This window comes from Bufo gargarizans, chromosome 5 (assembly GCF_014858855.1).
Source record: "Bufo gargarizans isolate SCDJY-AF-19 chromosome 5, ASM1485885v1, whole genome shotgun sequence".
NCBI classification, from domain to species: domain Eukaryota; kingdom Metazoa; phylum Chordata; class Amphibia; order Anura; family Bufonidae; genus Bufo; species Bufo gargarizans.
The window spans coordinates 450,587,019-450,602,620 of NC_058084.1; the positions used below are offsets into that span (position 1 = coordinate 450,587,019).

Here is a 15,602-nt window from a genome sequence, read left to right on the forward strand (position 1 = left end):
GTCATACTGGGGACTTACCATACAGTACATGTATATCAGTAAATAAGTAAAGTCTTTAAGGGGTTAACCAGCAGTTAATATTGATGACCTATATCGTCAGGATAGGTCATCAATATCTGATCGGTGGGGGTCCGACTTCCGGCACCCCCTCCAATCAGCTGTGAGACGAGGAGGCGGCGCTCCATGTGAGCGCTGCTTCCTGGTCATTACACTACTCGTAGTCTCCTGTGGAGCGGCGGCGTAATGTCATTACAAGCACCCGCTCCATTCGCTTGAATGGAGTGGATGCTTGTATTACACTGCACTTCCGAGACTGCAGCCAGAGCAAGCTTCTAGAGGGGTGTGTCATTTCTCAAGGTATGTGTTATTTCTGCTGCAGCTCAGGGGTGTGTCCTTTTCCAGAGGGTGTATTCTTTCTGCTGCAGCTCTCTCTTTATCACAGCTCTGGGTGGGGGGGATGTCCTTTCAACTGCCAGTCTCTGCCTGTAACTGTCACGGCCTCTAACAGTAGATATGACAGGTGTGGCATTTGAAGGATGGAACTGAGCATATGCGACCACTTCAGTAGGTGGACATGCACATTACTATACAGATTACACCAGGTGGCGCCATGGTAATGAATTAAAGAAAATATAGCACAACTGTAGCATTCTGTAACCAAAAGTAGATTGCAAAAGTAACTAGCTTTTCATGCTCAATTATATTAAAATAACATTCAGTGGTGATGCAGCCCCTTTAAGAAGCTAGTCAGCAGAAAATACTAAAGTATTATAACAAGGAGTGTGTGACCAATGAAAAAAATTCAAATTGATCTCCCCTTATGGTGTATGCCTTCTTTCCCTGATAGTTACCTAACCCCACCAGGAGAAAGCAACACTTTTATATATATATGGTGGTGCTCATAAAGGGGAGGACGTTCAAATATTACACCATTGCTAATTCTGAAATAAAAGGGCTAATTCCATCAAAGACATTTACAGATGTCATAAACGTCTGATAGATGGTCCCACCTCAATGTTCTAGATGTGGGCCCCAGAAGTGGTATTTCTGGCATATCGTTTGTAATACCCCTTAAAAGGCATCTGTCAGCAGTTTTGTACCTATGACACTGGCTGACCTGTTACATGTGCGCTTGGCAGCTGAAGGCGTCTGTGTTGGTCCCATGTCCATATGTGCCCACATTGCTGAGAAAGATGATGCTTTAATATATGCAAATGAGCCTCTAGGAGCAACGGGGGCGGTACCATTACACCTAGAGGCTCAGCTCTCTCTGCAATTGCTGTGTTTTCTGCACTTTGATTGACAGAGCCAGGCAGTGAAAACGTCAACATGCCTGGCCCTGTCAATCAGAGTGGAAGGGTGCTGCAGTTGCAGAGAGAGCAGAGCCTCTAGGTGTAAGGGCAACGCCCCCGTTGCTCCTAGAGGCTCATTTGCAAACATCATTTTTCTCAGCAATGCGAGCACATATGACCATGGGACGAACACAGATGTCTTCAGCTGCCAAGAGCATATGTAACAGGTCAGCCAGTGTCATAGGTGCAAATCTGCTGACAGATGCCCTCTATATCACTGCAGGTCTTTGCTAAATTCTTCTTTGTCCTCTGACTCTTAATAGGCTGGCAAGGAAACGGATACAGTTGTCAAGATATTGATGAGTGTCAGGAAAACAATGGCGGCTGTTCTTTGGCTCCACTGGTAAAATGCATGAACACTATGGGCTCCTATCACTGTGGCCCCTGTCCTCCAGGTATGGCAGTTCATTAGATCTTATATGTCATTTCCCTTCCTCCATGATATTATTCACTGAGAGTGTTAACATTACCAGGATATGAAGGGGACGGACGGACGTGCAATCAGGTGGACGCCTGCTCTGTCAGTAATGGAGGATGCCACCCGTTGGCTTCATGTGCCCCAAGAGAGGGTAATATTTTAGCGTACTTTATTATGAATCGATTTTAGAGACGACATTACGGGACTACAAATATGGCGTAGCTTATACTACTTTTTATCTTCTCGCAGAGGGCACTGTACCAATCTGTGTCTGCCCGCCTGGGTACACCGGAAACGGATATGGGGAATACGGGTGTCTGTCTATCAGTGACATTTGTCTGAAGGCCAGTCCTTGTGTGAATGGAGTGTGCAAGGTGAGCAATGATCTCACACAAGAGCTGGAAATATTTGGTAATAATTCTTAGAGCATAATGGGCCGTATATGGGCGAATTGCATACGCTCCGGCCTTTGCAGAGAAATAAGCCTCCTGGTTTTAAGGCATGTGCTGAACTTTGGCACCAATTTATTGACGTACAGGGATCATTGCAAATCTGTGTTCTGCTTATCAGATGGGTTTCTATACCATGGCAGAAAATGACTCTAGAAAAAAAAAAATCATATCAGTACTGTACTTACAGATGTGGCAAACATTAACCTGCCATTGAATGCATTTCATACACAGTAGCAGCAAACTTTAACTTTATGTTTCACTAGTTGCATTGTATCAATTTAAAGCCCTGTTGCAACAGTGTATTTAACACATTAATGTCAAGTTAAAGGGGTTTTCTGAGACTTTAATACTGATGAACTATGTGTCACGGTAGGTAAGATAAGCAAAGGAAACAGGAAACGGCAAAGGAAACAAAACAACTGACTAGGCCTCAAAAGCTAGGGAACAAAGGGGTCACCTCCTAGCAATCCCTAAAAGACTTTCCCTACGCTGCTATGTCCATGTGCATATCTCAATGGTAGATATGCACATGCCCACGTACCTAAAGCTGTAACACACTGGACCAAACCCTCAGCAGTAGGGAAAAGGGAAAGAGACTACCAGCTCCTTCAACCACCAAAGGAGCTAGCGTCACTCTAGGGGCCTAGGAAAAACCGACACAGAAGGAAAAAGGGAAAAGGACTTATCTATAGATGAGTTGGAGCAGACGATCCACCAAAACTTCCAGCGCTCAAACAAGAAAGAACTATAACCCGCAAAGGCTATAGGGAGAGGGAGGAATAAATAGCCTCCCCAATGACCAAACGAACCCCACCTGATGGGAGGTGGGATTCTGTTCAAACCCAAAACAAAACAAACTGTCAGATTGAGTCACGTGCAGCAACTCTGACAGACCGTCTCAGAACACCCACAGGGCAGGGCGTGACACTATGCTCATTGGTATCTGCTTTGTGGGGGTCCGACGCACGGGACCTCCGTCGATCAGCTGTTTGAGAATGCATTGGTGCTCCTGTGAACCCCGCAGCTTTGTCTCAGCTTTTCCTAGGCCAGTGACGACACGTTCATCGGACCTTGATGTAGAAGCACCAGGGATTTGATGCCGCACTTCTTTCCATCACTAGTAGAATAATGACCGTGTGGACCTTATGCAGCTTACCCTAACCTTGAAGGATAAGGCTTGATGCTCCCCTTCCCTCCCACTACAATGGGATCCATGGCATTTACACAGGCTGATTGTACAGAACATTACAAACACCCTTGTCTATGCTTGTGAAGGTACCAGTAATGCCATATGTGTGTGGGTATATGAAAAGCCAAAATTATAATAAAAAGTAGAACAAAACGTTGTATCTGCCTTGAGATGATTCCACCCATTCCCATGACCCCCATAGCTTTCACAGTGATTACTTGTATAGATACTACAACCTTATCTATAACATTGAAGATATAACGGGAGAGCTAGAAAAAAGTTGTAAAAGTTGGACAAATACTTATACCTGTGTAGTAGGGATGAGAATAGAAGCAACAGTCTGACAACCTGAAGTCATCTACTTTTGGTACAAGATTTTGGATTAACTGTATGAACCGAAACATTGCACCCTATGGATGAAGAACCATCATCCCCAGTTTCATCTTACGTTGTGGGTGATCCTTCCTTCTTGCTTTTAATTGCTGATTGGGTCCTTTTGGTTTGCGTTTCTCCCCTAACTTTGAGGGTGCTTCTGCCATTTTGTATGTTATAGTCGAAGATGGTAACTATGGTTATGGCATGTCGGTCAGTGAAAATTTTTAGTGGGTCATGATGAAAACCAAAAATCTGAATTATACCAATGTATAAAAATACCACATTGTCCTATTAATCAGAACAATGGGTCGTAGCTTTAGGCGGCTGAAGAAAAAGCATTGGCACGTGGATCCTGGTGTCTGAAAGGGCCTATGATTGGACCATCAGGAGCACCTCTAGAACTTTCTAGAATTCTCATGGTGAACATGCTGAGTACCCCAATAGTATTGTCTGTGTTTCTTTAACTCTTCCAGCCTGGCATCTCAAGCTACATTTGTGAGTGTTATTTAGGGTGGACTGGCATGAATTGTACTGAAAACATCAATGAGTGCGCCAGTAACCCGTGTCAGAATGGAGGCCTCTGTACCGATAAAATCAGTGGTTACACATGTAACTGCACCAGCGGATGGACTGGATTCCACTGTGAATCCCAAACACAAGGTACGCAGCTCTTTCTCTATCATTATTATTATTTTATGTGGTTCTTTGCTTGTTTTATGATTCTGCTTACCGTCAGGTGTTCCATTATTTTTCACAGCAGGTATAGTTCTTGACATGAAAAATAACTGAACGCTGTTATAAGCCAGGACCCATTTAGCTGCAATAGCTCAGTTATGAAGGAATACAGTCCGTTATTCTAGTGTGGACTGATTATAATGTGCATTTTTTGTAGTACCCAGAGTAATGGCCCAACTGTGAGCTGCCCCACACAAGCAGCCAGGACTAAAATAATCTCTATTACATTAAATTATCTTGAAAGATGTCCTATCATATCGTCTATACAGCATAGTTACTATGCATACCTACGTTTCCATGGTAACAGACTACGAAAAGCCTGTGTAGTCTGAACCTGCAGTCATACTCCCATCTGTCCTCCTAACACACATTCAGTAAGTTAACAAGAAGCATGGACAGATGGAAAGGGATACGACTACAGGACCAGACTACACAGGGTTTGTTTGTAGTCTGTTTCCATGGAGACACATATCTCCACAGGTGTTACCCACACAAAGTGGTAGGGCATTTTTAATTAAGAAAGTTTTAATTTACAAACCTTTTATTATTTTAAGATTTAGATGCAGTGCAACAATAAAAGCAAAGGTTAACATGGCCCCTATAGGCATTAGTTGAAAAAATACTTTTCTTAGCCAATTTTCAAGCATTTGAAGAGTTAATGAATTAATCACATTACATTTTCAAATATTATATGCTAAAATCCTGTGTTGTCTTATCCTACAATCATGCTCCCCTACTTCTTCCTAACACACATCTAGTAGGTTAATAAGAAGCATGGAGAGATGGACAGGGGTAGGCTTGTTTGTAGTCTGTTACCATGGAGACACAGGTCTCCACAGGTGCTGCATACACAAAGTGGTAGGAGATTTTTAATTAAGACTATTTTCAAAGTTTTTATTATTTTCCAGATTTAGATGCAGTGCAACGGTTCAAAGAACAGTTTTGCAAACAAGAAGATAGCCTCTATAGGCATTAGCTGGAAAAACACTCTGTAGCCCATTTTTAACCATTTACGCAATCATTAAAGGGGTTATGCATACAGTATATATTCATAACCTATCCTCTGGATAGGTCCTCAATATGTGATTGGCAGGGGTTTGACACCCGGCACTCCTGATGATCAGCCCTTTGAAGGGGAGGCGGCGCTCCCCTTACACTGCCCGTAATTTCGGAAATCTTTGCACTGCAATCAAGTATTCACTCCGTTCACTTAAATGGAGTGAGTACTTGTAAATCCACTGCGTCACTACTGCAAGAGAGACAACACATAGCGTAGTGAAGAGGGAGAAGCACCAAGTGGATAGGTCACCAATATAAAACCCCGGCACAACCACTTTTAAGAACAAAACTAGGTAATCACATTACATTTTCAACTAATATGGGCTAAAAGATATTGTATTGTGTACTTTATAAAAAATTTTATATTATTGTAAGTCATCCAATTACATTTTTTTTTTTTTGTATTTCATTCAGCTTGTGGGGGTGTTTTAAGTGGTTTAAACGGGACTCTGAGTTATCCTACCAATCCAGGCAATGAATATTATGGTGAAAATATAAGCTGCTCCTGGGTCATAAAAACTGAGCCAAACAAGGTGGGTTACATTAACATATAACAATTTTCATATATTTAAATATTGCTTTTAATAAAAAAAAAAAAGAAAAAGAAACCTTTCCCCATAATGATGGCCGGAGTGCCCGCAAAGTCCATAGAAATTAAAGGCATGTGTGCACTTTTGCAGCCAATATTCTGATTAAAAGAATTCCTAATGTTTTGGGTATAGAACCCATATGCAGCTCTATGTGACGCAGTAATTTTAGATTGCAAGAAAATCCATGTGTAGTCTGATCCTGCGTGGGTTACTCCTCTCCGCACCCACTTTTTGTTAACATACAGACAGTAGAAGCAGGAACATAGATAATGGAGTAACACATAACTGCAGGATCAGACTACACACAGGTTTGTTTGTATTCTGTAACCATAGAAACGCCTAATTTTGTATAGGAGATGGATACACAAAATAGTAGGATTTTGCAAATGGGGCCGTGCTGCAATATCATGGGTGCTTTCTCTGGAAACTACCGTGTCCTATCACTTGTACTTCCATGACAGGTGGAGATGCTTAGTGGCTTTACTAGAGTCTGACTGATAATGCATTGAATTACAATAATTTTACGTTCTGTTATGATAGGTTCTGCGTATTACATTTCCATATTTCAACCTGGAGATGAGTTCTAGATGTAGTTTTGACTTCGTTCAAGTCCACGATGGAGAAACAATGTCAGACCACATGCTGGGAAAGTTTTGTGGGGCCACTGTCCCAGAAGAACTATTCAGCTCCCACAATGCTTTATATATCTGGTTCAAATCGGATCACAGGTTCAATAATGGAGGATTTCGGATTAACTGGGAATCCCGGGACCCAGGTTAGAGCCTTTTGTTTTTTTGGTTGAGCTATGTATTACTAGGGCAGTTTGACAGATAAGATACATCCAGGATTTCCCACTTATCTACTGATTAATCAAATGTGGTGATGTGTATAGTATAAGCGCTGGAAGGCATGTATATCTCACCCAGATACCTCAGCTGGGTGAGATAAATAAAATTCAGAAAACTGCAGGGGGTTCAGCAAAGCGTAGTTTGCTGAGACAGTTTTGTTTACCTTTTATTCTGGGCTGGATTTTATTTGGACTGGTGAATAGGTTTGGTAGTGGGATCTGCCAGTCCACACCCTTCCATTACGGATGTTGTCTCTTACCTGAGGTCATCGCAGGTGAGGCCTGCTGTAATCAAGGAGGCACAACCTACTAAATCATCCAAAGGATGAACTTGATGTATGCCAATACGTTAGAACAAAACCAATTAGACAAAGGACACACATGTACAAATATATGACAAATTTTATTTGAGTAATAAATATTACAATAGATCATAGACAATAATAAAATGAGTAGCAGCAATACAGGCAAGCGCTGCGATAAGCAGCTCATCCGCCAGACCCTGGGTATGATGAATCTGAATAAATGGGGAAACAGGACTAAACATGTGCCGCATAACGCGGGCAAAAGGACCCCACTCCCAAGAAGTAAGTGGTGACCTCCTCTCACCCACATATATGTGATAACTGCACCATACAAGCAAAAGCCTATGGGCAGTGTGAAAAAACTACAGAAGTAGCAATATACATCATGAAAATGATAAAACATATTACCTAAAGTTGTATGGAGGCACCACTAGACAATACCCAGGTCCGACAGAGAGCGCACCCCGATGCACGTTTCGCTCCTCCGCTTTCATACGCCCCCTGAGAAAGCGGTGGAGCGAAACGTGGCACATGTTTAGTCCCGTTTCCCCATTTATTCAGATTCATCATACCCAGGGTCTGGCGGACGAGCTGCTTATCGCAGCGCTTGCCTGTATTGCTGCTACTCATTTTATTATTGTCTATGATCTATTGTAATATTTATTACTCAAATAAAATTTGTCATATATTTGTACATGTGTGTCCTTTGTCTAATTGGTTTTGTAATCAACCCTCTGTGTGTCAGTCTGGGGGGAGGAAATGACCCTATAGAGAGTGAAGCCTGGGAGGCTTGTGTGGCCACAGCCAGGTGGGCTGCTAGACCGTGTGGCTTAGAGAAGCCGGATCCCTCCCCTGGACTTGTGTCTGATGAGCAGGCCTCCTAAGGCTTGGAGCCTGAGACCCTGTGTAAAAGCTGTGCTTAGAGGCGAGTCAGGGAAACTACTGTGTATTAGGAAGTGCCCAGACGGGCAGGTGTTTATTTGAGCTTTATGTTGCTGAAGTGCAAAATAAAGCACCAGTTTGGGCATTAAATCCTGTTGTCTGCGAAGAAGTCTGTGATTGCGATCCCCTGAGAAAGAGCGATCCCTTACACAAAGAATATGTACATCAGGCTATAATCCAGATTTACTGTACTCTGAAACTTGGTCCATTATCACCAAAAATGAGTCTGTAGCTACAAAAGGTTCCTCATTAGGATCCTCATCTCTTGGCCAAAGTGGAGATCTGTTAGAAAGTGTCTCTCACTCTGAGGGACCTATCCTGTCGTGCATTACACAGACCATCCATTAATGTGAATAGGCACTGTGTAATACCAAATTTAACCCGTGGTGGAGTTGCAGTGAAATTGAACACATCCTGACAGATTTTCCCACAGATTATAGTTGATCGCTCAGGTTGTCAGCAGGGACTGTTTATTGTAAAAGGACCCTCTTAACAAGTAGGTATTGTCCAAAGTAGATAACCCTTTTAAATTTCTGTAATGCCTGTTCTGGATGTTGGAAGTATACATGTGATCATTATCTCCTGTGCATAGAAATGTAAAAGAATTATGACTTAAAGGGGATGTCTACTTTCGACCATCTCTTTATGTTAGAAGGGTCCTTGAATGACAAACTGATGACCTGGTTCCCTGTACGTGCAACACAACGTGGTCTGTAAACTGTGCAGAAAATATTAGATCACATTGCAGTGCTACCATAGGGGAAATAAAGCATTTTATAGTTTCCTCTTTCCTGCATTATTAACTATGTATATGTAGCCTGTTACAATTTTGTGTTTGGTCCAGTCGACTTCTTTTATGGCCCCAAAACCTCTCAGTAGGTTGCATTGTAATTTTCCAGGCATAGTTCCAATATGTTGATGATGTGTAATTTTAAATTTATTTTCTAGAGTGTGGAGCTCAACTCTCAGAATCTCATGGAACCATATTCTCCCCTGGTTATCCTGGTAACTATCCTCCTAATCGAGACTGTTATTGGACAATCTCTGTCGAAGCAGGTCTTTTTATCACCTTTGCCTTTGGCACGTTAAGTCTGGAGCAGAGCGACACCTGCGAGAACGATTACCTGGAGGTATATATCAGTTTATTTGTGTTCTTAGCTCCATACATACTGTAAGTGTATAAGCTTCTATTCATAATCCATACACCGATCAGCCAAACCATTGATTATCTAGTGACAATGGCACCTGTCTAGGTTATTCAGCAAGAACTGAACGGTCAGTTCTTGAAGTTGATGTGTGGGAAGCAGGAAAAAATGGACAAGTGTAAGTATCTGAAGAACTTTGACAGGGGACATGTCATGGCGAGATAATTGGTTCATGGCATCCCTAAAATGGCAGGTCATTTGGGGTGTTCCTAGGGTGTGGTGGTTAGTATCCTGCCAAAATTAGTTTGAGTAAGGAAAACTGGTGAGCCAATGACAGGGTCATGGTCAGCCAAGACTTATTGATGTATGTGGGGCTACCTTATCTGCTTCGATCCCACAGAAGATCTACTGTACAGCAAATTGCTGAAAAGGTTACTGCTGGCTATGAAAGAAAGGTGCCAGAACACTCGGGGCATCACTGCTTGCCATATGGGGCTACGTAGCCAGAGTTTGGGGGCCTGCACAGAATGTGGTGTCACTTACTGAGTGAAGAGATTGCACCTGGATGCACTTTGAGAAGAAGACAAGCCAGAGGAGGCAGTGTGATACTGTGGACAACCTTGGGTCCTGGCATTCATGTGTCATGTACAATCTACCAAAACATTGTACAGACAAGTACCCTCCTTCATGGTAGAGGTATTTCCTAATGGCAGAATAATGCTCAAGCAAAACTGCAAAAATTGTTCAGGAATGGTTTGAGCAACATGACAAAGAGATATAGGTAATGAATTGACCTCCAAACTTCAAAGATCTCATTCCAATTGAGCATCTGTGGGATGTGCTGAAAAAACAAGTCCGATTCATAGAGGATCTGCTGCTAATATCTTAGTACCAGATACCACAGGACAACTTCAGAGGTGGTGTAGAGTCCATGCAATGACCGCACCATGAGGGAGACTTACAATATCAAGCAGGTGGTTTTATGCTTCATGGTTTTATGATGTTATAATTCATAGTTGTATATCTCTCTGTTGTCATCTCTTCATACTTTGTTGCTATACTGTACACTCATTTTTCTACACATCAGATTCGAGATGGCCTTTTGTCCCATGACCTGGTTATTGGAAAATATTGCAGCACAAGTTCTCCAGCTCCTCTTCAGACATCGGGTCCATCTGCCTGGATTCACTTTCATTCTAACAGTATGATATCAGACAAAGGATTTTATATCAACTACATAACGTCTTCATGTGAGTAACAGTAGACTTGCAGAAAAACTTGACTCATCAACTATCAACCTTTGGTGGTCTATTTGAGATTTTTTTTTATATATATATAAAGGGGTGCAAGACATAGGGCATCCCTTCCTAACCAACGAGATCATTGTGGCACAAACCACAGAGAACAGAGATCAAGGGCCTACATGGCACAGAGGTAGCTCATGGGGACCAGAAAGATGGGTTTCACATGGACATGTACTCAGAAATATCTTTGTAAGTGTGTTACTTGCCAAAATCCTACCCTTGGACTTCTCCAGAGAATGATAACCACCTTAGACTTTTTGTCTCATACTTTTTGTAAATGGATCTGATTGGTTGTCGGTGACATCAAATATGGTCTCTGTTGCAGTACACAAAAGAGCCTTAGTGGCTTTAGAGTAATAAATGAGATTGGTGGATTACAGTAACCAAAAAGATCATAATATGGTTATTTTCATAGTTTAGGAAAAAGATGGCAGATGGTATAACTATGTAAAGATATAAAAAGTCAATTCCGATATGTCTCTGTTTACATCCAGGACTGTAGCTGTAACAAGGGGGCAATATCACTGAAGAAACCCTACCCAAAACAGTAGCTATAAAAAGAGGGCAATATTACTAGAGAAAACCTACCCAGGACTGTAGCTACAGAAATCCTAGCAAGGACTTTAGCTACAAGGGGGCAATATCACCGAAGAACATCCACACAGGACTGTAACTATAACAAGGGGGCAATATTACTAAAGACATCCTAGCCAGGACTGTAGATATAAGAAGGGGGCAATATCACTAAAGACATCCTAGCCAGAACTGTAGATATAAGAAGGGGGCAATATCATTGAAGAAAATCCACCCAGGACTGTAGCTGTAAAAAGGGAGCAATATAAATGAAGAAAACCTACCCAATAGTGTAGCTATAGCATAACAAGGGGGAAATATCACTGAAGAACATCCACCCAGGACTGTAAATATAACAAGGGGGCAAAATCACTGAAGGAAACCTACCCAATAGTGTAGCTATAGCATAACAAGGGGGAAATATCACTAAAGAACATCCACCCAGGACTGTAAATATAACAAGGGGGCAATATCACTGGAGAAAACCTACCCAGGACTGTAGATATAGTATAAGAAGAGGGCAATATCACTGAAGAAATCCTAGCCAGCAATTTCGTCAGTGATGTTTATTTAGTGAATAACCCATATATTAATGTCATTGATATGTATAAAAAGGGGGGATGAATAAGTCTAGAGCAGTGGTGGCGAACCTATGCCACAGGTATCAGACACGGGTATCTGTGGGCAGCCGCACCCTGGAAAAAGTCTATGGTGTACCAATAAGCCTTAGACTCTTTCCGCTATTCATCAGTGCAGGGCCCGCTATGTACAGCACAGGCAGAGCACTGAATGCAGGCAGTTATTATAGCTAAATGATAACGTACATGGAAGATATACTATATTGGACTGAAGTATTCAGGGTAAATTGCTGTGTTGGCACTTTGGGTTGCAGTTTGGGCACTTGGTCTCTAAAAAGTTTGCAATCACGAGGGAAGAAGGTTTCTACACCAACATTCAAGGCGATTGTTGACTGTAGGAGCAGTAAGACTATGGAGCTTTCTGCCAGGACAAGTCATAATAGTAAAGTCATAGTAAAGTGACTTTCATTGATCCAGGGACTTATTCTGGTTGCCAAATTTGGAGTAATGAAAAAATTAGCTTGTCAGGAAATTGCCTTCTACTTTAGGAAGGTTTTTGCCTTTTTTTAGCCTTATAAACGATGTCTTTAGTATAAGTTTACAAGTATTTTACCCCACGTCTTTTTCTATATTACAGCCGGCTCTGCTTGTGGAGGAACCTTCTCTGACGTTGAAGGCTTCATTATGTCTCCATCATGGCCTGATTCTTACACAGGACACAAGCAGTGTATATACCTTATCAGACAGGCGCCAAATGAGAAGATCAACCTTAAATTTACTCACATGGACCTGGAGAGCAGCCCTGGGTGCTCCCTTACTGTTATGGAGGTACATTTCAAGATTACCCTAAGGTGTAACCCCAATTCATGCCAGTGGCTATTCCCCCCCTTCCCCGGTTTTATAGCTCGTGGTAGAGTAGGCTGGTGTGACCTACTGTACATGGGAAAAAGGAGGACCATGGGCAAATCCACATCTTCTATTGGAAAGGGTAATTGGGCCAGACTGAGCTGATATCCCATTTCTCCTAGAGGCCCATTGTGGCTACTGTTTTTTCACTATATACGGTATGTGCACAAACCTGATGTACACCAGTCAACTTGACCCTGCTGGCGGATCTCGGTGCAGTTCATACATCCCATGTACAGTGCAGCTTGGTGACGACCAAGCACGTAGCTGATGCTTTCATGCATTTAAGGCTCCTAGTCTTAACTTACAAATGCCTCTTGCTTCTAATATCCTTAATTCATCTTTTCTTTCTTTCATTCTTCTCATGTTCCCTTTTTCTTAAAGGGGTCTTACAACAAAAAAAAAGTATCTGCTTTCTTCCAGAAACAGCGCTGACCTATTCAGTGGCTGTCTCTAGTACTGCAGCTCAGCTTTATTGATGTGAATAGGGCCAAGCAAAAACTGCAGACAGGTGTCATGCTGTATCTGGAAGAAAGCAGCCATGTTTTTCTAATACTTTACAACCCCCTTTAATTGTTGCCTTCCAACTCTCATGCTGCCACAGTTCCCTGTAGGTTAAACATACCCCGTAGTGTGTGTTCTTCCAAAAACAGCACCACGCCTATCCACAGCCCCATTCATTTTAACAGAAGGGGGCTCCAATACCAGACACAACCTATGGAGATGAGAGTAATCCTGTGCAACCCCTTTAATAACAGCTTTGTTGTATGTAGGTTAAAGATGGCAGTACAGAGACGGCGCCCTTGATTGGCAGGTACTGTAACAGCACCATCCCCGCTCCCATCATATCAAGCTCAAACGCACTTTGGATAAGATTCAAGTCCGATGCTTCAGCCACAAGATCCAAATTCCGGGCTTTTTATCAAGTTGGTAAGTGCAATGGGCGGCATGGAGTTCACTATTTGGGGTCCCTGAAAGTACATGTGTTTGTCGTGACACCGGTTGCATTGCAGCAATGAGGGCACAAGGCCCCGTTTTAGTGATATAGTGGTAGGTTAGGAATGCCAGAGTGGTGTAGGGTGGCCTAATGTCCCTTAGTGGTGTTGCACTTGTCACGGCGCCCCTACCTGGATACACTGGAATACCAATTCTGGCCGTCTGTTGCAGAAAAAGGGGTAGTTGAATTGTGGGATTAATAAATAAATTGAGTCCAGACCTTGTGATGAACTTGAAAACAGCTTTACTTGAATAAACTTGTATCAGTCAATAGTCTTCCAACTTTATCTTGGTCACCAGCAGGCTTTAGCTTGAATTCTGGCAGGCAAACACGCTCAGCTCTGCTATATGTGCTACTCTTTGGCTCTGCTGTGATGACAGGATTAAATAGGAACTTTTCCTTTGCTGTATGCTGCAAATTAAAGGGGTTCTACAGTTATTTTAAACTGATGATCTGTTCACTTGAATGGAGCTTAGCCCCGCCCAGGCCAGTAATACTAGTCGTGACGTCACTGGGCTTGTGGTAAACAGCGAGAAGGCCTCGGCTCTACTGCCAGCGCCACTGCCTTTTCAAACAGCTGATCAGCGGATAGATCATTAGTAAAAAATAACTGCAGAACCCCTTTAACTTTGTCATCTGGTCTGTCTCTGTCTTGCTTTATCCAGGGGAGCTTTCTCTCCCTGGCTCCTGAGGCTCATAGCTTGGGACTCCAGGTCCAATACAGCTAATGGTGCTCTGCTGGCTTAAGCAGGGCTCGCCCAGCAGGAACAATCTCCCTTGGAAAGGGGGTAGGCCAGACTGACCTTCACTAGCTAAACTCCTCCCTAGAGAGAGAGAAGAGAATGGAAAGAAGGTTCCAACCTCTGTCCCTGTAGCTCTGCCATGTTTGCCGCCATCTGCTGGAGAACCAGGCACATTACATCAAACATAACAGTTGCATAGAAATAAATATACACATTATACAGGACCTGTAAATTAGTGCAAAGAATGACACAGAGTTAACCATAAGAGATAGTGGAGAGGTGTAAAAGGTGGTAATGCACCTCTAGGGCGTTACATAAGATCCAAGCATGATCATGATCTCCCTTCCGTATGAATACCCATCAGCTGTATACAGTACATGGGGTGAAGTCAGTTTAAGCCTGTGCTCATATCAGTTTAGACAGCTGAGTGCAGGGTCGGACTGGGGTTCCTTGGGCTCACCGGAGGAAATTATTCTTGAGGTGCAACCTTCCCCCCTTCCTATATCATCAGTAAAGTCTAACAGGTTTTGAATTAAAGAAGTAGACCCCAGTGGCAGGTGATTAACTCCAAATGCCAAAGGCAACCAAATGGTTTTTTTCTTCTGGATCTTTGGGGCCCACTATGGTATTAGAGCCTGAGCCTATCACAGAGCCATGGGCATTCTGTGTGGAACTCTGTAATGCCTTTGTATGAGGCACAATTATGGAGATATTCTCTTCTAGAAGCAATACTTCTGTCCAACTCCACATTACCATATGTCTTCGTACTATAGGATGCATCTAGGAGTTAGAGGAGGAAAATAAGAAAAAAAATATTTTTCAACAGACCTCAGATTAGACCCTCAATCTTCATCAGACCCCAAAATCAGATCCCTAATCTTTATCGGACCTCAGATCACACCACCAATCATCATCAGACCTCCAAATCAGACCCCTAATCTTCATCAGACAACCAATCTTCATCAGACCATCAAATCAGACACCCAATATTCAGTAGACCTCAGATCAGACCCCATTCTTTATCAGATCTCAGTTAAGACCCCAAAATTGGGGCCTCACTACACATTATACTCTGGAACTTCCATACACTAC

The 15,602-nt window shown here is 42.6% G+C and overlaps 1 protein-coding gene across 1 annotated transcript in view; it reads left to right on the plus strand.

Moving 5' to 3' along the window:
- The window catches only part of CUBN (cubilin), a 231,021-nt gene that overhangs the window by 23,277 nt on the left and 192,142 nt on the right, over nt 1-15,602 (plus strand). Inside the window, 10 exon segments of the mRNA XM_044294650.1 lie at nt 1,616-1,747; nt 1,826-1,921; nt 2,020-2,144; nt 4,260-4,446; nt 5,995-6,113; nt 6,711-6,945; nt 9,213-9,394; nt 10,497-10,659; nt 12,502-12,692; nt 13,544-13,700. Of these exon segments, the coding sequence (XP_044150585.1) occupies nt 1,616-1,747; nt 1,826-1,921; nt 2,020-2,144; nt 4,260-4,446; nt 5,995-6,113; nt 6,711-6,945; nt 9,213-9,394; nt 10,497-10,659; nt 12,502-12,692; nt 13,544-13,700 (1,587 nt within the window).